This window comes from Mustela erminea, chromosome 13, assembly GCF_009829155.1.
Source record: "Mustela erminea isolate mMusErm1 chromosome 13, mMusErm1.Pri, whole genome shotgun sequence".
Classification (NCBI taxonomy): Eukaryota; Metazoa; Chordata; class Mammalia; order Carnivora; family Mustelidae; genus Mustela; species Mustela erminea.
The window spans coordinates 79439182-79462751 of record NC_045626.1 but is presented as its reverse complement, the minus strand read 5'-3'; the positions used below and the strand labels follow the sequence as shown (position 1 = coordinate 79462751).

At 44.1% G+C, this 23570-nt stretch overlaps 1 protein-coding gene across 1 annotated transcript in view; it reads left to right on the top strand.

The window, feature by feature from the left end:
* The window catches only part of FBXW8 (F-box and WD repeat domain containing 8), a 125794-nt gene that overhangs the window by 80989 nt on the left and 21235 nt on the right, over nt 1-23570 (top strand). The window contains exons 6-7 of the mRNA XM_032309357.1: nt 2663-2859; nt 5810-6016. Coding sequence (XP_032165248.1) covers nt 2663-2859; nt 5810-6016 — 404 coding nt within the window. The remainder of the gene's footprint in view (nt 1-2662; nt 2860-5809; nt 6017-23570) is intronic.

Sequence of the window (23570 nt, the reverse complement as noted above, 5' to 3'; positions counted from 1 at the left end):
AAGTTCCTCAGAAAAATGTAGAACTACCAGATGAGCCAACAATTCCACTTCTGGGTATTTATCCAAAGGAAATGAAATCACTATACCAAAGAGCTGTCTATACCCCCATGTTCCCTGCAGCATTATGCACAATAGCAGAGACATTGGAGCAACCTAAATGTCTTTTGACAGATGGATAAAGGAAATTTGGTATTCATATACAATGGAATACTATTCAGCCCCAAAAAGAAGGAAATCCTGCTATTTGCAACAATAGGGGTGAGCCCTGAGGGCATTATGCTAAGTGAAATAAGTCAGAGGAAAAACAAATACTGTATCATCTCACTCCTGTGGAATCTAAACAAACAAACAAAAAACCAAACTCAGCACAGATTTGTGATTCTTGGGGTGGAGGTAGGGGAAATGGGTGAAGGTGGCCAAAAGGTGTACAAACTCCCAAATATAAGGTAAGTAAGCTCTGGGGATCTAATATACAACGTGGTGACTATCATGAACACTGTATTGTATATTTGAAAGTTGCTGAGAGAAGATCTTTGTATTTTTTATTTTTTTTAAGATTTTATTTATTTGACAGAGAGAAAGCACAAGCAGGCAGAGCAGCAGGCAGAGGGAGAAGCAGGCAGTCGCTTAACCGACTAAGCCACTCAGGCACCCCCTTAGAGTAGACGTTAATAGTTCTAATAAGGAAAGAGAAATTTGTTAACTGTGCAAGGTGATGGGTGGTAACTAAACTTTGATCATTTCACAATAAATGCATGTATCAAATCATGTTGCTAACTTAAACTGATACAATGTTGTATGTCAGCTGTATCAATAAAACTGGGGAGTAATTGTTGCATGAATGTACAGTTAGAATGAAGACTTCTGTATGTTAGGGGCGCCTGGGTGGCTCAGTCAGTTCAGTGTCCGCCTTCAGCTCAGGTCATGATCCCAGGTTTCTGGGATTGAGCCCCTCATTGGGCTCCCTGCTCTGCGGGGAGACTGCTTCTGCCTCTCCTTCTGCCTGCCACTGCCTGCCACAAGCACTGCTTGTGCTCTCTCTTTCAAATAAATAAAAATAAATAAAATCTTAAAAAAAATTTTTTTCCCGTATGTTAGAAATGTTTAAGGGGAACCTGGGTTGCTCAGTTGGTTAGGTGTCCGACTCTTGATTTCAGCTTAGGTCATAATCTTGGGGTCCTGAAATCCAGCCCCATGTGGGGCTCTGCACTCCACAGGGAGTCTGATTGAGATCCTCTCACTCTCCCCGTGCTTGCGTGCTCACGCTCTCTCTCCTTTCTAAAATAAGTAAAATCTTAAAAAAAAAAAATTCAGCAATTGATATATATCCTCCCATTCTTTTTTTAAGTCTTTCTCATAAAAACATTTTCTAAAATTTTTATTTTTGGTCAAAATCTTCAGAATATACAAATGATATACAGTAAAATGCCCTCCTGTTCTTATCTCTTCTCCTTGGTTTCTTTCCTTCAAGGCCAGTCATTAATAAAGTTTCTTGTGTATCCTTCCATACATAGGGATAGTCCTCGTAAGTGTGTATGTGTGTGTGTGTAAATTTTTAAAACACAAAAGTAGTATAGCATACTCTACCACTATTCTGTCCTTTACTCTTTCTTGTTTAGTAATACATTTTGTTGATCATTTCATATAGTTTATATATAAGGCTGACGCAGTCTTGTTTAACTGGTCATTTTATTTAAATGTCAAACTGTGGTGGGCATTTAGATAGCTTCCAATCTGTTGGCATAATTAAAAACATTACAGTGACTGTCCATATACATTGTAATTTGGTAAATATTATCAAATTGCCTTTATAGAGTTGGGTGAATTAGTTTACATCCCCAGCAACAGTTTAAGATAGAGCCTATTTCCACACGTCCGCAACAATAAAATGTTTATGAAGTTGTCCATTTGTCAATTTGATGAAAATAATACTCTTTGATCATTTTCACTTGTATTTTTCTAATTGTGAGTGAAATTTTGTATTTTTCTTATGTTTATATATCAGTTGGATTTCTTTTTTCTGTGACCAGGATGTTCATGTCCTTTGCTCACTTCCTAATTACTTTTTTTTTCTTACTGAATCTTAGAAGTTTTTATTAAGGAAATTGACCCTTTGTTATATGTGATGCACACTTGGGGCACCTGGGTGGCTCAGTTATTAGGTGTCTGCATTTGGCTCAGGTCATGATCCCAGGGTTCTGGGATCAAACCCCACATTGAGCTCCCTGCTTGGTAGGAGGCCTGCTTCTCCCTCTCCCACATGCTCTGCTTGGATTCCCTCTCTCGCTCTGTCAAATACATAAATAAAATCTTTTTTAAAAAATGTGATGCAAACTTATCATTTACCTTTTAGTTTTCTTTATAGTGAACAATTGTTTTTTTGTTTTGTTTTTTAAAGATTTTGTTCATCTCTTTGACTGACAGAGATCACAAGCAGGCAGAGAGAGGAAGGGAAGCAGGCTTTCCGCTGAGTAGGGAAGCAGAGAGCCCGATGAGGGCCTATCCCAGGATCCCAGGATCAAGACCCGGTTGAAGGCAGAGGCTTTAACCCACTAAGCCACCCAGGCACCCCTGAACAATTGTTTTTAAAATTGTGCGTTTTAAGTGAATTTACAATTGTTACCTGTGTTTTATTTGTTTGTTTGTTTGTTTTCCTACATAGGATTTCTTAATATTTGGGATCTAAGGACTGGAAAGTATCCTGTCCATCGTTTTGAGCATGACGCAAGAATACAAGCACTCGCCCTCAGCCAGGACGACGTGACTGTGGCCACGGCTTCTGCTTTTGACGTTGTGATGTTACGCCCCAGTGAGGAGGGGTATTGGCAAATCACTGCCGAATTTGAAGTTCAGAAACTGGTAAGCTTTTTGGTCCGATCACTGTATTCTCCGTTGTTGAAATCTCCAGGTCTAGTACAGACAGAGAGTAATGATGTTGGCAACTCCCATTCACTCAGGGCTTCGTGGACACCTTACATTTCTAAATCTCATGGCAGCCTTACAAAATAGCTAGTATCTTTCCCCCATTTACCAGAAAGCCAGGAGAGGCTTGGAACAGTAAACCAACTTGCCCCGTATCTCAGCCCCATATCTCAGCGCCAAGAAGCTGTGCTGCAAACCTCAGGGCTGACTTCAAGACTAGTGTTTCTGGTTACTGGGGTCTCTGGCTTCCTTCTCGTTCATAGGACATTCACCCCTGGAAATCTGAGCCTGGTTTCTAGCCTATTATATAAGTGAAAATGAATTCAGTCGTGTCCTGCCAATCCATATGGGAAGGAAGGTTTCCATCCTGCACTTTCTTCACCTAGGATTTTCTCACCTGCAATTAAGAGTAGCTCCTGAGTGAAAATAAATTTAAGTCCGCGTTAATTGGGTAGCTGTGTTCCAGGATGTCATGCGTGAAGCTCGGCCAGCCTGAAGAGTTCTTTCACATAGAGCCTGTTTCTGAGTCCATTTGTATGTGAGCCTCCGTGGTTATATGGTGGGAGATGATTTTGTGGTAAGAAGGAAGAGCTTAAATCTGTGCTAAATTTGGATTTAATTTAACCTTGATTTTAGCACTAGTGGGAGAGCAAACAGAAAAGCCAATTTTGAATAATGAATTTGTGGTCTGACCTGGAACAGATCCTGTTCTCCCTTTTCCCCCCTGGTAGAGCTCTTGTTAGGCTTGAGTAACTACAAAGCCCTTGGCCTCTCCACATCCCCTCCGTAAGCTTCTTGTCCCTCTAGTGAGCAATTTCTGCAGTTTCAGTGGTGGTTCCCTGAAACTGCCTGTTGCTCCTCTTGGAGTTTTATTAGAGAAATGTAGAAGTACCATCTCTTTGTTCTCGAAAATACCATAGTGTTTATCATTTGGTCTCTGCCTAAAGAATATTCTAGATGAGCAATAATTATATGAATTCGACAATTACTTAAGATTTGAGTTCCTCTGTAAAGTGTAAATCCTGCCTTGGCAATAAGGTGGCAGCCTGGCATAGACTGGAAGCTTTTTAAAGTAGTTTACAGCTCCTGGCAAATGGCGCAGCCACAGTCGATCTGAGCTTCTTGGTCTGTCAAAAATCCAACAGTAAAGTGAAATTAAATGGCTAGACTGAGGATGTTGATTTTTGGAAAATAAGAAGTGAGTTTTAGAATAGGGGAGAGAGGAAGGAGGCAACCGCTGCTGGAGGCATGTGTTACTATGCTTTTTGTGTGTTCTTTCTCATCCTGGACAAGGGGTTGCCACAGAATGTGCTGTCACTGAAAAAGGCACCTCCTGGCCTGTGAAAGCCGGGCCATTTTTGTCTTTCCCAGATAGGCTCCCTGAATCACAATGGCAGCGTTCCCCGATTGGTGCTACTGGCCGAGAATGTCTGTCCTTTGTCATGAGTTCTTGGCTGGGGACGTGGGGCTGCCACTCACACCCTAGGGCCAGAGGATTAGCAGAATCACCCGGATGTTTACTCTCTCTCAAGCTCCTCTGGACAGTCCCCGGGATGCAGGCTTTTGAACTCCTTTGGCTTATTGTCAGGGCAGTGCTGTCCCTTTCCACAGTGGTTTTCATAATTACACAGCATGGCACACCTTCTGCTTTTGTACTCTCCCATTTTACTCAAGGTGAAAACCTGGTGTAAACTGTGCTCAGGAGACATGTGCCATTCAGGGACAGAGAAAAGCAAATTATTCCTGAAGGGAGCACCTCATGCTCGTGCAGATTAGAGAAAGTGGTTGCAATAAATAATGCAGTCAGGAGTAGTAAAGGGGTCTTTCTACCCTCAATGACTTTGAAGCCAGCAGAGGACAGATACCTCAGGTACTTTTAGCCTTTTAGCAACACATTTTTGGTATTTGCACAAATGTTAAAATGTGAATGCTGCTAATTTAGAACTGAGTGGATTTTTTTCAGTTTCTTGTAAAAAAAACAAAAACAAAAACACTTTATTTTTTGAATAGTTATTATACCCTCATGGTTCAGAATTTAAAAGATAGAGTAAGGTTTACAGAGAGAAATCTCTCTTCCACCCCATCAAAGAACTCTGTTCCCTTTTTGAAAGTAGCCAGTATTATCAGATTTATATTTGCATAAGTCACATACATGCTATGGTCCCTCTGGCCATCCTTCACTGTGAATGCTGTTACCTTGCTTCCTTGCTTTTTTTCCCCCCAAATGTATCTTGGAGATGATTCCATTTATATCAGTGTATAAAGAATGCTTCATGCTTTTTTTTTCTGTGGCTGCATAGTATTCCAATACATAGATGTATTGTTAATTAGTCCCTTGGTAAGGCATGTTTAGGTTTTTCCAATTTTTAGCTAAGACAACATAGTAAATAACCTTGTACACAATTGTTTTGCCTGCATGTGAGTTTACTTGTAAGTAAATTCATAGGGCTGACTTGCTGGTTCTGAGCAAATGTGCATTTGACATTGTGATAAGTATTGCCAGATGTCCCTCTAGAGAGGTTGGAACAGATTATATCCCACCAACCGTAAGTGGGATCTGCAAGTATGGTTGTCCCCCTCCATTTCCAGACCAGTGTCCTATCAGGCTAATTGATCTTTGCTGATATGACTGGTGAAAATGGTATCTTGGCGAATTACTTCATATTTCTCTTATCAGAAATGTATCTTTTTTTTTTTTTTAAAGAGCAACTTTTTATTAGTGTAAGAATTACGTTGTCGTTTCCTGTGACTTTGTGAGCCTTTGCCCATCTTTTTCTGTCAGGTTGCTGGTCTTATTGACATAGAGGAGGAATTGTATATTTTTGACCAAGTCAGGATGAACCATGGGTGAGACCTGATGGACTCCATAACTCCTATCCTTTCACAGGTTGACTACCTTGAAATAGTTCCAGATACTGAAAGGTACCCTGTGGCAGTGGCCACGGCTGGAGATCTGGTGTACCTGCTAAAAGCTGAAGACTCTGCCAGAACCCTCCATTATGTCTACGGCCAGCCCGTCACGTGTCTGGATGTCTCGGCCAACCAGGCTGCTTTCGGTGTGAAGAGTCTAGGATGGGTATACGAAGGAAACAAGGTACAAAAATATTAAGACGTATAAGGAACAAAAAAGAACATCAGTTTTTATTTTTTTGAAGACAGTTAAAAAATTAAAGCTGTCTGATAAATTTTTAAGGTATATTCAGGCAATATATTTCAGCATGGTAAAAAAATAAGAAACTTCAAGCACTTCTGAAGGCTGTAAAATGAAAGTAATTGTTTCCTTTCTTGTTCCTTCCCCCAACCCCACTCCACAGAAGAAACTATTAAACAGTTTTTAGGTATCCATCTAGAGGAATTCCATGCATTTATAGGGACATTTATACACCAAAAAATGAGATCATGGTATACATACTGTCCTGTACTCAACATTTTCATTCAGTAATATACCTTGGAGAGCGTTCTTTGTCAGCACATACTATGTTCCTTCTCACTAGGGTTGCAGCGTATGCTTATGGCCCATGTCTGTTTATCCAAGCCCTGCTCACGGGTGGGCAGTCGGGTCGTTTCCCTGTTGGCTGTTACAGACCACACTACGATGTGTACTGCAGCTTCTGAAAGTCTTGTGTGGTAGATCTCTAGGATAAATTCCTAGCAGTTACATTGCTTGGCCAGAGGGTGTGTGCCTTAAGACGATGATGGACTTTGCCAAATTGCCCTCTAAAAGGGTTGCAGCAAAATCTCCCACCCTTAGTGCATAAAAGTGCCTTCTGATAATCTTTGAGTCAAAATTAAGGAGAGAGGTGTTTTAATTGACTAAATTTTACCATTACCTAGCATTTTACTATCCTGACTATAGGCCAAGTATTTGGTCTTAAAGCTGATTTCTCTCTCTCTCTCTTCCAATGGAATCAGGGGAGAAAGGGATCAAGTTTTGTTTTGTATTGTTTTGTTTTGTTTTTCTCCAATTTGCCCGCTCTTGACCCTGCTGGCAGTGGGTGCAGTCCTTGGGAAGGAACTTCCCTGAGCCAGCGGCTCCTCTGATGACATAGCTTCTCCTTCAGGAAGGAGGCCGTCTTCCACGGAGCAGCGTTATGACCCGGAGAAAAGCCAGGCTCTGGATGCACTTTGTAGTAACCTGCTGTCCTGTGGGACCTTAACCCTTTTAGGCCTCAGTTTTCTCATTGGTAAAGGGCATTCTGAATAGTAGCTACTTCATGAAATGGTAGGGTTTGATGAAAATCTGTGTGTAAAGCTTTAAGCATAGTGCCTGGCCTGTGAGCATGACCATCGTGGTGCTTCCTGTTTGTTTCCTCCACTCATCGTTTATGTCTGGCCTCCGGTTGTGATTTTTAGATCTTGTTTCCCCTGTGTATAGTCCCCTCTAAGATCAAATCTCGTTCATCAAGGTGTCCACTAGTTTTGCGACTTAGTAAATGTGCAAAGAATTGAAGCATCCGGATTGCAGTGAGCTATTCTTTGTTCAGGAGGACGCATAAAGCAGTCAGATACATGTGGCTTTTTGCAACCTCACTGTGACATCGGACTCCCTTTGTGCTCTAGTTGGCCTGTTTTGTGGGAGCACATTGAGCACAGCTTAGCTGGAAAGATAGATTGAGGATGATTTAACTCGTGTTGTGCGTTCCTGGGAGGTGGGGGAGGGGAGAGCAGTTGATTTCCTAAGGCAGTTTCCTTTCTTGCTTTGAAAAAACCTTTTCTGGTCCCCGGCGAGCTCATTTATTGAGAGAAGAGAGACTATTTGCCTTCTAAGTTTTCATCTATCATACTTTCAAGTTTGGTTATCTCCTTTATGTCTGAGGTTCTCAGTGTAGTGAGGTGACAGTTTTATTTAGCACTAGCGTTGCTTAAATTTGTCCTATTTTAATAAATTTTTCATAGTTAGGTCCTCTTTGACTTACCTGTGTGGATGTATTTGAGAAACCAGTAAAGGGATATTTCAGCACAAAATTAGAGTGGGTGTATCCTTTGGATATTGATGGAAAGAAGTGCTGTTTTGGATATCTCAGGTTTTTCAACCCCATTAAAAGCACTAATTAGGGAGACCTGCATGGCTCAGTCGGTTGAAAATCTGCCTTTGGCTCGGGTCATCATCCCAGGATCCTGGTATCAAGCCCCACATCAGGCTTCCTGCTCAGCGAGGGCCTGCTACTCCCTCTCTTCCCTGCTGATGCTCTTTCTCTTTCTCTCTCTCTGGCTATCTCTGTCACTATCTCTGTCTCTCTCTTTAATTAAAAAAAAAAAATCTAGAAAAATAAAAGCACTAATTATTGGAATCAGCTGATTAACCCACTGATTTTATGAAAATTTACTTTTAAAAGTTGTCCCTCAAGTCATTACCTGGTATTTTTCATTGGTGTTTTAAAATGAAGAATGGAGATTAGTTTACTACAAGAACGTGTCTCAGCATCTCTTTGAATCTGATAGTACCATTAGTCATCCAAATATTATGTGAGTGCAACTCCAAACCCTCCAACACTTCTGTGGGTGGATGGCTGGTGGTTGTTAGTAGAGCCGTTGTAACTTTGCACTGAGATGTCTCTCCAGCATGAACGCCGCCCACTGGAGCGTGAGGGAGGCCGCGCTGTATCTGGGAAATGTTCTCCAGTTTTGTTCCATCTGATTGTGTTCAATGAATTCTCTGCTTGTTTGAGAAAAACCTGCATTTTTAGGAAACTAATTGTCCTGTAACATTTCTGGGTGAACTAAGCCATGTCATGGGTGGCTCTATAAGATTTTAGTATCCTCCTGCTATCCTATCCTATAATATCATAATCCCCAAACAGTCTTATGTGCGGTGCTCAGTGTCACTGTGCTTACACTGTGAATACCATGTTTGGGCTCTATTTGCTTTGGCCCGGCAGCATGTGGCCCAGCACATTTTATTAGGATGGTGTGAGACTATTAGCAGGAGAGTTTGCCTGCAGCTAAATGCACATGGGGGTTTGTGTCTGTGCCTCTGGCCTGTGTATTTAGGATTCAGATGAAGGCTTTATGAGAACAGAGAGTTTGGTTTATCTTTGTTTGTACTGATACAGAACTGGGGTTTAGCTATAATCCGTTATTGATTAACTGTGATCAAAGCAGATAGTGAAGGCCAAATGTTGATACAGAATTTGAATCAGCGACTAGAATTTCCCTAACCTGTAGAAGTGCCCCAGCAGTGTTATTTGTGTTCAGTTGGAGAATATCCTTGCACCATGTGATAATCACATTAGCATTTTATAGGAACCACAGCTATCTGAGCATCAAGTAATAATGTTTTCGGATCCATCCGTTCATACATCTAGCCAGCCGGATGCGTGCTGGGTGTGGAGAGTTACAGAACACCAGTTGTGTTCCTGGCATTGGCACGTTACAACAGCATTCTGCACAGGCTTCAGCGAATTGGCACTTTTAGAACCTAGCCTGTTCATACACATAGTCTCCTAAGGAAATGAAACCAAGGAACATCATACAAATGTATCTAATCTCAGGGCACATGGGTGGCTCAGTTGGTTGAGCAAGTTAAACAACTCTTGTTTTCCACTCAGGTCATGAAATCAGGGTGGTAAGATCAAGCCCCAAGTCAGGCTCCGTGCTGGGCATGGAGCCTACTTATGATTCTCTCTCTCCCTGCTCCTTTGCCCCTCCCCTGCCTCATGCGTGGACACATGCTTTCTCTCTCTCCCTCTCTCTCAAAAAAGTAAGGTATTTAGTCTTAAGAAAAGGCTTGTAAATATAGCCGGTGGTTCAGCTGTTTCCAGCTCAGGTAGGAAGGATCAGAGAGAAAGCTCTGGTCCCTCTTGGTCTGCCTGTGTGCAGGGATCTCCAGGCTTACAGGCTCTAGTGTTTTGATATTGCCTTCTTGGGCTCTTTACTTCAGTGGCATACATGACCTGAAAGATGGCCGTTGCTGAGCGGCCTGTGATGGTGAGGGAAAACAAGTGTAGTTGCAGTTACTCCGGCCTCCGTTGGGCTGCGGTGTGGAAATCAGTGTCCGCTCTGTTGCTCACCCTCTAAAGTGTGTTTTTATGTCTCACATTTCCTGAACCTGTCAAAAACACTTCATCCATGAAAATGGTATTTATGATACCATATTATCTTTATTAATTCTTTTGCTGCTTGAATTAAATTTTTGCTCTCAGAGGTAGAGGGTTAGAAGATAGAATTGCCTCATTTAAGAGCATTACGTTGACGATGAGTCTCATGCCTCATAAAGGAAAGAGAGAGACCCACTTAGGGCTCTTAGCATCATTCTATGTATTTGGACATATTTCCTAATTTAGTTCTGAAGTACTTGGCATTCGATGGCAGATTGTATTAAGCAGCATGCGGCATGCATCCTAATCAGGGAGATGTGAGTGAAGTAATCCAGAAGGCTGGAACGTGTTTGACAAGGACGCTTGCTTGGCGCTGCTGCCTCAGCTTACATCACGCTGGAAAAGAATTGCTAACGTCTCCTGTGATAATCATTCCCTCTACATGAACGTGAAAGGACTCTGGATTGGTGGCTTGCGCTTGTCACGAGTTGAAATATCAGTCAGAGAGAGCCTTTGGAGTCCGAAACTCAGCACCTGTGAGTTTGGCCCCCCCCCCCCCCCATATCTACACTAGAATACGAAACCCATCTTTTGCTCAAGGTTCTATTCCAGAGAACAAAAACTTGGTATTTTACAAACAGGATGACTAATTTAAATTGAAATTTCCCAAAGTAAAAGGCTAATTTCCTTTTCACTTTCATCTTAAAACCTTTAAAATTTTTTATATATACTTTGTTATTGGAGAAATTTAGGGAAGTAGCTCTTGGAGACCAGTTTTCTTGGGTTACCGAGTCATGTGGACTACCAAAAAGATCCATTTTTATTATTGAGGTTGCTGCCATTGTTAGTGACTCCTTATTGAACACATGCTATATGCAGGATTTTTTTTTTTAAGGTTTATTTATGAGAGAGAGAGAGAGAGAGAGAGAGCGCGCGAGCGCATGTGCGCATGTTACAGGAAGGGCAGAAGGAGAGGGAGAGAATCTCAAGCAGACTCCCTGCTGAGTGTGGAACCTGATGCAGAGCCTAATCTCATGACCCTGAGATCATGACCTGAGCCAAAACCAAGAGTTGGACATGTAACTGACTGAGCCCCCCTCCACCCCCCAGACACCCCCATGTGCTAGATTTCTGATTGTAACTGAAAACCAAGATGAACCAAACATGACCTCTGCGTAGGGCTTACGATCTTGTGGGCCTTACCAGCAACTTAGCAATGCAGAAGTGGTTTTCTCCCCATCAAGAGGAACCGGAGGCCATTTTACTGAAGTCACTGAATTTCAGAGCGGTGAAAAATTATACAGATAAATAGATGAGGATGGAACATCCAAATGCGTTTCATACACGTTTTAGCACTGAAATGGTATCAGGAGGCGAGAAAACCGTTCTGTATTGTTAATGGATAATAATAAATTCTCACGTGTTGTGGAAACCCTGAAGCACCCCCATGGCTCTAGGGTTTCTCAGGACAGAGCATGGAACCTCTAACTGCAGAGACCTTTCGCCACCAACTCTGATGTGCCCTGTGATCACAGTGCGTGACTCTGCAAGAAGCATTTCTTAGAATACTGCTGCTGCTTGTGGAAGCTAAGAGGCCTTTAGGGTCTCTAGTGGTCCTGGACCACTCCTGAGAGGGAGCGACGAAGTCAGAGGAAGGGAATAGAGGGGAAAGTATTTTCAGCTCCAGTCAAGTAGTGGGGTAATTGCTGGGGACTCAGCAAGGTTCTGGAGTCCGATAAACCTTAGGTGGGTTACTGGCATGCTTCAGGCTCCCCATTTGGGAAGGGAAAAGACCTGGGAAAGGCAGATAATGTGCTTTGCACGGGCCTGGTGCTCAGCACTTGTCAGGTTCCTCTTTCACCTCCCCACCCCCTAGCTTTAGGTCAGGTTGGAGGTCATCAGGAAAGCCTGGGCAGGAGGCAAGCCCAGGCCTGAAGGGGAGGAAGTATGGGGGAGCAGTATTGGGGTGGTGCAGGCCACCTGGAACACAGGGACTAGCAGGGGGCAGGGCTGAAGCCATGCTGGTAGTGATAGCGGTCTGTGGTGCTTCACGAGATTCATTTTCCCAAGAACTATTTTCAAAGAATATGTTTGAATAGATAAGGGATGGATCAATTTAGCTTCTTACAGAACTAATGGAATAAGTTAATGTGAATGCTGAGTCACTTTGTGTCAAAGCCTCTGACACGTGAAGCCTTATTGGAGAGGGCTGGCACTGTGTCTTAAACATTTTTTGTCTTCACTTACATTTGCATGATTTTGTACACCAATGACATTTGTGTCATTTTCTAATTGTTAAAAACCTGGACCAGTATTCTTTTTTTTTTTTTTTTTAAGATTTTATTTATTTATTTGACAGAGATCACAAGGAGGCAGAGAGGCAGGCAGAGAGAGTAAGAGGAGGAAGCAGGCTTCCCGCTGAGCAGAGGGGGGGGGGCGGTGCTCAACTCAATCCCAGGACCCTGAGACCATGACCTGAGCTGAAGGCAGAGGCTTAACCCACTGAGCTACCCAGGTGCCCCGTGGACCAGTATTCTTGAAGCTCTGAGCAAAATTACAAGATGATTACATTGAAGTATATGGTGATCATTGCTTTTCTTCTCTTTTGCCTCTTGAATTAGCTTAGAATTCTATTTAGGGCCTATTTTTTTTCTCTCTTTTTTAATCAAAGTATAGCTGACATATAATGTTATATTAGTTTCAGGTGTATAACCTAGTGATTTGACTGTTCTATACATTGTTCTGTGCCCACCACAGTAAATGTAGTCCCCATCTGTCACTATACAATGTTATTACACTATTACTGACTATATTCCCTGTGCTGCACTTTTCATTCCCATGACTTATTTATAACTGTAAGTTTGTATCTCTTAATCTCCTTCACCTGTCCGAGAGGATCTACAGATGGCCTGTTAATAGGGCCCAATTTTTCTAATGGTGTTCTTAGTGATTTATGTGAAATTTCCATCCTGGTTTACCATTCCACACCCATGGAAGAATCTGAACTTGGAGGTGACCTTTGTGTTTGTTTCACCTCACAAATAGGTATGGCTTTGGCTTCTTTGTGACAGATGAGTCTTAGAGTCAATAGGGCCCAAGCAGCACCTAGGTTTTGTTAGGGTTAAAAATCAGCTTGTTTTTCAGTTGATAAAGATCAAGGGACGCCAGGAGGGGGCTATGGGAAAGATTTCTTTACTCTAGAACTAAAAACAGTAACACTGTAGAATCGGCTGCATGCTCTGGTACGTAGATGTCCAGACCATTGAAACCCATGGGTAGGTTGGCGGAGAGCAGGAGAAAGAAGGCACCCAGAAAATGACCTGTGTGAGTAGAATTTCAGGATATTTAAGACATTTTATTGTTCTCAAATACACATAGCTTAGACTAACAAAATATTACAAGTTAGAGAACTTTGCTTTTTATTCAATACATAAATGAAATATGATTTATTCATTTACTCAGCACTCCAGTTTCAATGAGGCATCACGTTAGAGTGGGTTAATAATTATAAATTATTGAGTTGCAGATGAGTCCTAATGGACGCAAAGTTACTCTTTTAAGCATTCTCTCCATGTGTTATTAATTTGCAGGGTAAAAGAAAACTCCAGCTCAGTCCAAGTTTGAGGGATCATATTCCAAATTAAGGAATTTGAGCTGAGTAATGAGGTTTATAGTGTGTCACAGTGAGGCCAGGAGTCCAACAGAGTGTCCCTCACCAAATGTCCACAGTTGCTAGAACCTGTGATTAGGTTAGGATACATGGCAAAGGGGAATGAAGATTGTAGAAGGAAGTAAGGTTGCTAGTCCCCTGACCTTAAAATAGGAAGATTGTCCTGGATTATCTGGGTGAGCCCCATGGAATCGCAAGCATCCTTAAAAGTAGAAGAGGGAGGCGGGAGAAAAGGTGATGCCCTGTGAGAAGGTCCTAACTCCCTGCTGACGGCTTGGACATGGAAGAAAGGTTCTAAGAGCCAGGGAATATGGGCAGCTTCTAGAAGCTGGAAAAGGCAAGGAAACGGATTCTTCCCTAGTCTTGACCAGGGAACTAGGTGTTAGCCAATGAGACCCACAGTAGGTTTCCAACCTACAGGATTGTAGAATGGTAACAGTTTGTTTCAAAACAAAAACAAAAATAAACAAAAAGAGGAGGCAAGGAGTGGACTGAACTGTGGGGCATGCAGAAAGCAGCTCTGCTGGGACCTGGGCCCCGGCCTCTGCTCACCTCGACTGCTCCAGAAAAATGCTTTGATACGGGACTGACTGACTGGACCTCAGCCAAATTCAGTACCCAGATCCTTTGGATCTTTCTGGGTTAGGACCTCTGGTTCAGGCTCCATCTACTCCTCTTGGGTGGCCATATTGCCCTGCAGTGTTTCCTTGGAGTGTGCATTCTTGTCTCATGTTCACAAAAATGACATGAAAATAATTGCTCCCAGTACCCCCTCCCTTACTGGTCCCTGCTCTTTCCCCACCTCTGTGCTCTTATACCACCTGGCAGAATACCTCCTCATGGTCCTGTCAGGCTTTACCAGAGCTGTGGCTCCGTGCTGAGGACGGTGGGTGAGGCCCTGGTGTGCTGGCCTTCAGCCTGGCCCTCAGGATCTGTAGGAGTCCAGTTCCTGCTCTCATCCCACACCTCCAGAGTGAGTCCCTTGCTCCAGCCAGGCCGACTCCGTCCACAACAGGACATGTCTGTTACCAATGGAAGGATTCCCTCTTTCCCTCCTGTTTCTCCGTGTCCTTTCAGGAAAGGTCTGTCCAGAGTCCCACTTACCAGAAGGAGCCTTACTGACTCGCTAGCTCTCAGTGAATACCCTTCTTCTCTGACTTGTGTGGTATGTGGTCTAAATCTCACCTTTTGGTACTGTTACTGCCCAGCACTTTTCTTAACTAGATTAGCGTTAACTGGGAGGCAGGAAGTGAGCATCTGCAGCTGAGTAATACTTCTGTCGTGGTGGAGACTCATTCTTGGCCTGGGAGGCAGTATTGGTATAGTGGGGGGTTCTCAAATGCCAGGCAGCATAGAAATATGTGGAACTCTGGACCCTAGCCCCAAGGGTTCTGAGTCGAGGTTTGGGGTGGGCCTAAGAATCTGCATGTCTGGCAGGTGCTGTAATGCTCCTCGTCCTGGGGCCACACTCTGCACACCACGGGGTAGAGGTTTCAAGAGCGAGCATGGGTGTGGAGGCTCAGCACCCAGGTTTGAATCCCAGTCCCACAACCTCATCGCTGTAAGTGCTTCCACCTCAAAACACGTCCATTTCCTCATGTGTACGGCAGGTAAAATCCTGTGACCCCCACCATATGGGATTGTGGGGAGCAGGCATCGTGGTAGTCTTTGCACCTAAGAGGACACTATAAACGTTACCCATTATTAAGAACCATTTTCTTGGAAACCGAAAAGGCATTCTGCAGACACGTAGGGATGGGACTGGCTGGGCTTTGCCACCTGTGTCCTTGGCCACTTTTGTCACCTGTGTAATGGGGGCAAGCTAATGGGCCTCCACTTCTTTGTGCATAAAATGTAGGCAGTAGTATTTGTCTTCTACTTGGTGGTTGTGAGAATCCCATAGAATATTCTGGAAGGATTTATGTGAAGGATTATGAGGATTACTATTAACAGATACTATTTATGTATTCTTTAAGTGCAAAGCACTTCTGAGCTTGTGTGTTGGGGGGAGGGAGTCCAGTTGTGAACCACAGCTGTAGTGTGGGCCGTTCGCCCGACACCGAAGGCCCTGACCATTCAGCACATTTGCTCACTCTCCCCTGTCAGCTGTCCTGTGTGTCCAGGGTCTGATTTTAGCTGCGCACTGCCTGTCTGCCTTCTTCTAAGCTTTGTCTAGTCCAGCCTGGGGCCACACTCAAAGTCACCAGCGCAGTCAGACGGGAACCGAGAGCCCGGCCGGTGTGACCATCTGCACAATCCAGTCCGATGTTAAGTGTGTAGGCTTACAGACGCCTAGTCTGCGGCCTCCATGGCCTCCATGTATGCAAGCGGCGGACGGAATAACTTTCTTGCGGGCTGGGAGCAGTTACCTGTGGTTGCTGTTTGTGAAGCACTTTGAAACCGGCTGTGCTCTTTGTTATCATGAGGCGAGCTGGGGCCTAATAGGAGGACGGGAGGATTTTCAGCTTTCGGTGGCATGTTTGCATAAAAGTATGATCTCTTCGCTGGGCTGAACGTGTGGTAAGGAGCACTTCTGGTCGGTTTTAGGTACCCCTTCACCAGTTCTCTACCGTCACATCTCTGTTCCTTATTCTAGCACTAGGGCAGAGAGTGTCTAGAGAGAGCCCTCTGCAGCAAAGCAGAGAGGCCTGTGCTGTCCCCTCCACAAGCAGACCGCCTGCTTTATCATCTCCAGCATCTACGGACATAGGGTTGAGAGCGCGGGAGAGAGATTTGGATTACACCTGCCTGCATTTTCACCCGAGCGTACTCCTGCTCTCTGGGTTCCTTTCAGGTTTAGGTCATAATAGGTGTTGGTTTGGCCTCGCTCTGGTCCTTTGTAGACATCTGCCCACGCCACAAAGCCCCCACGTTTGGCACAGGCCGTGGTGATTGGCAGTGCCTTTGCGGGCAGAGTCCAGTCCTGGAACGGCGGGGGGTGCAGGTGCATTGGCACGCGGTGGTGGGGAGCGCACACAGGCTTTGCCGGCCCAGCGCCTGGCGACACTCGGCAACACCGTCCCGTCCCTGAAATATCTTGGCCTTGTGGGCTTGTCACTCCAATTAAAACTTAAACATGAAAGCAGCCCAGGCTGCTGCTCCCTTTGTGCTGCGTTTGAGTGTGGCCTGTGCCAGCAGCGTGTCATGGAGACTGCGGAGGGGGCGCTGCACTTCAGGGATCCGCGCTCGCGCCGGGATCCATTCTTCAAGCCTCGCATCTTGCCGGTTGCTGCTGCTAAGTGCACCTGGGAGGCAAGTTTCTGTTTGCCAACAGAAAGTCACCTTTGGGATGGCGATGAGAGTCACTGTGCACATGTTCAGAGATATGCCGTGTTACCAAGCCTCCCGCTCTGACTTCTCTCTGGCGAGGGCTTACAAAATAGTCTCTCTGGCTGATTGTCAAAAATTACATCATATCGGAGTAAACTGCTTTTAAATCAGACATCCATTATTCATGTATATTAACTGCTTTTTTATTTTTTTATTGGCTGTTTTGTGTATGATTTACTCTTTTCTCACCAGGCCCCCCCTCCCTCCCCAATTGTCTGTCTTTCTCATCGTTTTTTTAAATCTTAGCTCATCTGTGAATTTATAGAGGCTGTTCACTTAGCTCTGTATGCGAACATGAATATGCAGACCCTGCATTTTTGCAGCGAAATTGTTTACCACGTTATTGCGGGTCATATTGATGTTGGGTCAGAAGAGCAGCTTGGGTCATTTGGGTCATGAGTAGACTTACCCCAAAGGCTGAGAAGTCTTTTTATTTTGCGATTTTTTAAAAATGGGCATTACTGGTCTTGCACTTCAGGATCTGTACTGAATGCAACTGTACCTCCCACTTCTGAAACCGCTAAATATGTTGCCATGAGTGCAAAAGCAAACGGACTTAATTTGTTCATTTGTATGCGTGGAGCAGATCTCTCCCGTAGGTCTGTGGGTCATGGGCCTGTGATCGATAGATACAGGCAGAGATGTGTAGCACTTACTCATTCTTTCATCAAATACATGTTGAGTCCCTCCTTTGTGCCAACCATGGGAACTATCTGTCCACTGCAGACCGTTGCACTGGAGGGTCCCCTGGGCGTCTGGCATCTGTGTGACTGTGGTGCATTGCCCTGATCCGTGGCACTTGTCTGTGTGGAAGAAGGACTGGACACAGTCTGTTCTACTTCTGTAACTCCAGATCGGCGTTGTTGTTCTAGATAGTCAGTATCTGCATACTTTTAGCACATTTACCTGAATCTTGGCTTACTGTTCCTTCTAGCATCTCAGGCCTTTTTCCTGGAATGATTGCCCATCTTCCCAAAGTATAATCTTTAGAAGTTCCTTTAGCGAGGGTCTTTTAGGCACAGGTGTTCTCTGTGTTTTTATCCCCCAAACCTCTCTTTCTCACCTCAGTTGAAGGTGGTTTTGCGGATCCTTTCTAATGGTTGGCTGGCAGGTCTTTTCCCTCAGACCTTTGAAGAAATTATTGGTTTTGATTCCTTTGGGGCCACTGATATCTTGACTGTCAGTCTAATGGCCTCTGCTTTTGTCTGCTTTGAAGACCTTTTCCTTACTTTTCTCTGGTTTCTCTCTTATGTCTGTAGGTGTGCATGTACTTTTATTTTTCCTGCTTGGGATTTCTTGTGCTTCTTCCCTTCCAGTTTAGAATGTTCTGAGCTATTGTCAGAATTTTCATCTCCCTTTTCCTGTCTGGAACTCAGGGGCATGTGTATTGGACTAGCTTGTTGTCCTCTGTGCTAGTCACACTGTCCATCCCTGCTGCTCAGTGTTACCTTCTGATGATGTCTTCAGATCTGTCTTCGGTTCACAGAAGTCTCTTGGACTCTGATTAGTTCTTTAACTCATCGATTGCCTTTTTAATTTCTAGAAATTCTATTTGTTTTGTTTCTCCCAAGGCTGCTTTGCTGTTTTTAGCCCCTTACCCACTTTTATTTCTATAGACATTTTCAGCACATTTTTTGTTTTATCTAATAAATATCTGATATCCTTGGAAGTCTAATTATTCTCTTTGTTTTCTACCTCTCATTTATGATTTGTTTATTTGGGATTTTTTAGAATTATGAGCTCGTATTTGGCTGATCTTGATTTGTAGGTTTCCTAAGGGGCCTAGGTTGAGAGGGTCATCCTCCTGAGAAGACTGCCAGGTACCAGGAGACAGGTTACTGACCTGAAAGTACTTTAAGTAGTAGGCATAGGGATTTGGGGCCTTGCAGGTAGCATAAATTCAAAGTCAGAACCTGTGTGAGGGCAGACGCAGAGCCCACATTTTCCATCCTGAGCTGAACCTGAGGCAGACAGGTTTCCAGGTAGGCTCTCTTTGCCAGTGGATTGACTTTTTCCCTAGTTTGCTTTTTACCGAGTGTACCTATCTGTACAATGGCCCCAACTGGAGGCGGACATCTCAGTTCTGGTGTTCTGTTTAGTGCTGGCCGGAAACTTTGCTTCTTCTTGCTCCAGTTCTGGGCACCTGGTGCTGGCAGATGTCGTCAGAGCAGCCCCTGACATGAGTGCCGCTTCCTTTTCTGGTTTTAGCACCCTCTTCATTTTTGGCTCCTCAGAATTTCTCGGATTTTTTAGGAGTTAAACAGAATGTCTGAAGAATATTTAATAGACTGAAACTTATCCAGCATTTTCAGTGTTTGTAAACAAGAGGGTTTTCTACATATTCTAGTCTGCTGTGTTGTCAGGGTAAAACCTTAGCCTAGATACAGTCAGGGTGTTCTAGAATCTGGATTTTCTGGAGAGAGATCTATGGAACCTCCTACTTTGAGTAGGACGAAGTGATTCTTTGCATATAGACCAGTAGTAAAATTAGGCATCCAGAAATGAGGGAAGAATGTGTCAAGCAAAACAAAGCATCTCTGGGTATTTATTATGAACTGGACTGTGGTGAGCTGGATACCATGTACCAATCAGTTAATCTCCAAGCACACACTTGGTCCTTGATCAGTGCCGCAGGAGTGAACGACAGGATTTCTGCCCCCCAGGAACTTTGAGCCTAAGTCTGAGCAGTGTTTTCCAGCGTGTAGCATGGTGCTTGGTAACAGAGCCTCAGGTGGCCTGCCCAGAGCCCAGTGTTTGAGAACACAGGTCTGGGGGTTCAAGATGGCATCTTGGGAACCCCAGGTGAAGTGTGTAGACAGAAAATACATTCAGTACTGACAAGAGTGGAACTTGTCAAATTGAATTCTGCCAAGGGCACAGAGAGAGCACAAAATAAGCTTAATTGGGATGGAATTGGAGAGAACATGAGGATTATTTGCTTTACTCTCTAGAATTTGGCTTCTTACCAAGGCTATCCCCCTTAGAAGAGCAAAGTATGTGTGGCAGTGATGGGGGTGGGCTTCTTAGGGAGTCAAGAAAGAAAGCAGGTAGATTTTGTCATCTCCAGGGATTTCAGATATCCTCACCCACAGCCACCCTCAGCCCAGCATCTCCCAACCTTTAGCTCTCTTTGTCACTTCCCTTTTTTAAAAATGGCAGCAGACAAGTGATCTTTATGCTGTTTTATTTTTTAAATTTATTTTTAAGATTTTAAAAAAAGATTTTATTTATTTATTTGACAGAGATCACAAGTAGGCAGAGAAGCAGGCGGTGGGCGGCGGTGGGGGGGGGGAGCAGGCTCCCTGCTGAGCAGAAAGCCCAGATGCAGGGCTTGATCCCAGGACCCTGACATCATGACCTGAGCCAAAGGCAGAGGCTTAATCTACTGAGCCACCCAGGTGCCCCGTATTTTTAAGATTTTATTTATTTGTCAGAGCACAAGCAGAGGGAGTGGCTGGCAGAGGGAGAAGCAGGCTCCTGGTTGAGCAAGGAGCCCGATGCAAGACTCAATCCCAGGACCCCAGGCTCATGACTTGAACCAAAGGCAGATGCTTAACCAGCTTAACCACCCAGGTGTCCCCCACTGTGCTTTTTTAAATGCCACCATCTTGTAAAGAAGCCTTCTGACCTCTCCCCACTCCTTTAGAAAGGCAGAGCTGGGGCCCTGAGGAGGCAAGCCGATTGATCAGGGGGTTGGTGTCCTGCCTTTGGCCGATTGAGGACTATGAGGAGGACTTACTGTTTGGGTAAGTTTAAAATCAAAACGGAAATGAAGTTCCTTTCTTCTTCCAGCAGTGCATGACCAAAAGTCTGGGACTGCGAGGCTCTATAATCTCTTTGTAGTGATTTCTGTGTGCGGCTGGCTCCTGTTTCATTATGAAGGTAGCAGGAGTCCCAGATTTAGGAAACATTTGCAGTGACACTCAGATGCCATCCCACTGGGTGGGTGAAGGACCTTATCCCACTATAGGGACAGTAGCCGTTTCTCAGCTATTTCCTTCAAGCTTTGGTTGGATAGCCGGTCCTGGGCACACCAAATATTCTGGGTTACTCCTGGAAAGTACAGGGCCCACCTGCACCAGGCACCCCTGATATTGGCCCTGGGGCTGCCGCCTCCTTCCTGATTGTACCCTGCCCCTCCCCTTGCCATCACTAGTCACAACACCAGATGCAAGGACCTGGCTGTGAGGTGGGTTTCCTCAGAGAGGCAAGTCCCAGGTATGGGGGAGTGGGACGGCTGGGGGCCGCGCAGCAGCTGGTGAGAGGATCGACCTTTACAGCCGGCAGCAGGCTGAGGCTTCTGCAGGCCCTCCGCCATCCTGGGTCATCCCAGTACTGGCTGTAAAGATGATTGATAAATATATGTTGACTTAACTGTTGAACGAAGTACATTATTGGTCTAAAAAAGAGAAACAACCCAAGTAGCCATCAGTATGAAATTACATATCCATAGAGAAATTCTGTGCAGCCATTAAGAACAAGGTCTATCTATAGAGACTCATGAGGAAAGGACTCTCACGTTGTTTAGGAAAAACAAGTTGTAAAACAACATAATTCCATTCAAAGGAAAACAGTTTTATATACACACAGACGCCTGGGTGGCTCAGTTGGTTGGGCAGCTGCCTTGGGCTCAGGTCATGATCCCAGCGTCCTGAGATTGAGTCCCACATCGGGCTCCTTGCTCGGCAGGGAGTCTGCTTCTCCCTCTGCCTCTGCCTGCCATTCTGTCTGCCTGTGCTCGCTCTCTCTCCCTCTCTCTCTCTGATAAATAAATAAAATCTTTAAAAAAAAAAAAAGAAACAGACAAGGCAGATCTGTGTCAGAAGGAAGTCTCACACTGTATACACCTAACTGCTGAAGTGGTTATTTCTGAGATGGATCTATAGAAGGTTTTCAACTTCTTGTAATTCTGTTAGAATGTGTTACAATATATATTACACTTGAAATCAGAAAAAAATAGATTGTTTAAGAAAAAGATTTCAAAGAAATCTGAACAGCTGCCAAAATGGAAAGTTTGGATTCTTAAACTAGGGTTTATGAAAATATGTTAAGGTTTCTGGGGGCGGGGTGGGGGGGAGACTTTCTGCTGAAGTTCTTTTTATTTTATTTATTTATTTTTTTAAGATTTTATTTATTTATTTGACAGAGATCACAAGTAGGCAGAGAGATAGAGGAGGAAGCAGGTTCCCCGTTGAGCAGAGAGCCCGATGCAGGGTTCCATCCCAGGACCCTGAGATCATAACCTGAGCCAAAGGCAGAGGTTTTAACCCACTGAGCCACCCAGGTGCCCCCTGAAGTTCTTTTTAAACAATGCTTGTTTCCAGCAGGTGCCCTTCAGTCGCTAGCTACCTGGAAGCCAGAGAGCAAGGCACACCTCCCGGTGTGCTCTGCACAGGCATCTCCCGTAGTTCTCTCTGCAGAAGAGGCGCCAGCCTTAATTTTGTCACTTGAGCTCATACTTAAACTAAAACTTTGCTCTGTAATCACTTATGTAGGCTCTTTTGTAACATACATTTGGTACTTAAAGGGAAAAATCCTAGCAATATCTATTGATTTGGCGGTCACATTAGTGCAGAGCATTTTGTCTGAGATTTTAGCTCTGGGTAGTGTTTTCCTTCTTTCTAGCATATCCACACACCTCTGAGAGGGAGTCAAGTGGCCCTGGGTTGAGACTCACCCAACTAGAGCAATAAAGAGAAAAATTAGTCTAATGCATGGTCTTAACAAGAGGGGGAGTGGGAGCATGAATAATTAATCTCACTCGTCTATGGCAATCAGATAAAATGAAGTCCCATTTGCTCAACCTTATTAAAAGAGAGAGAGTGCGGGAGGGAGGGAGGGAGAAATGGTAAAGGTCGTTAAGGGACTTTTAACATGGAAAGAACCGCCTCTGAGATGGGTAATGTGTTTTCTAATCTCTGTGGTCTTTAACTAACCCTAATGGTAAAGGTACTCTTTGGATATTCTGATTCATTGAATTATTAAACATTTCAGAAAATACTTGACTCTTGACTACGAACTTTGATGCCTTTATGATGAATTTGCAGTCTTTCTGGAGAGGGATCAGATTTCCCTGTGTCACTTCGAGAGGACCCTCCTTGTCAAAAAGGAATGAGAAAAAGTAAAGAGGGACTCAATACCAGATTTTTATTCTTACAATTAAGCCCAAGACGTTTGCACATCAGAGGCCTACCTTCCTTCTATGGAAGTTGAAAACAAAAAGAAATTGAGTCCAAGAACTCTACCAAGAGCTCTATTTACATTAGCCTATGTGAGAAACCATAAGATTGCTGTTAATTTTTTTCTCCCTCCTAGAACTGATCTTATGCAGCTTTTAGGTTATTTGCTATAGATAGAAGATTTGATTATTTCTTTGTACTTACTTGGAAGAATAACTTTTTTTTTATATTTTAGAATTATTGAATTACTTTCAGAATTATTAGAACTGTATAGAATTCGGGCGCCTGGGTGGCTCAGTTGGTTAAGCAACTGCCTTTGGCTCAGGTCATGATCCTGGAGTCCCGGGATCGAGTCCCACATCAGGCTCCCTGCTCAGCAGGGAGTCTGCTTCTCCCTCTGGCCCTCCCCTCTCTCATGCTCTCTCTCTCATT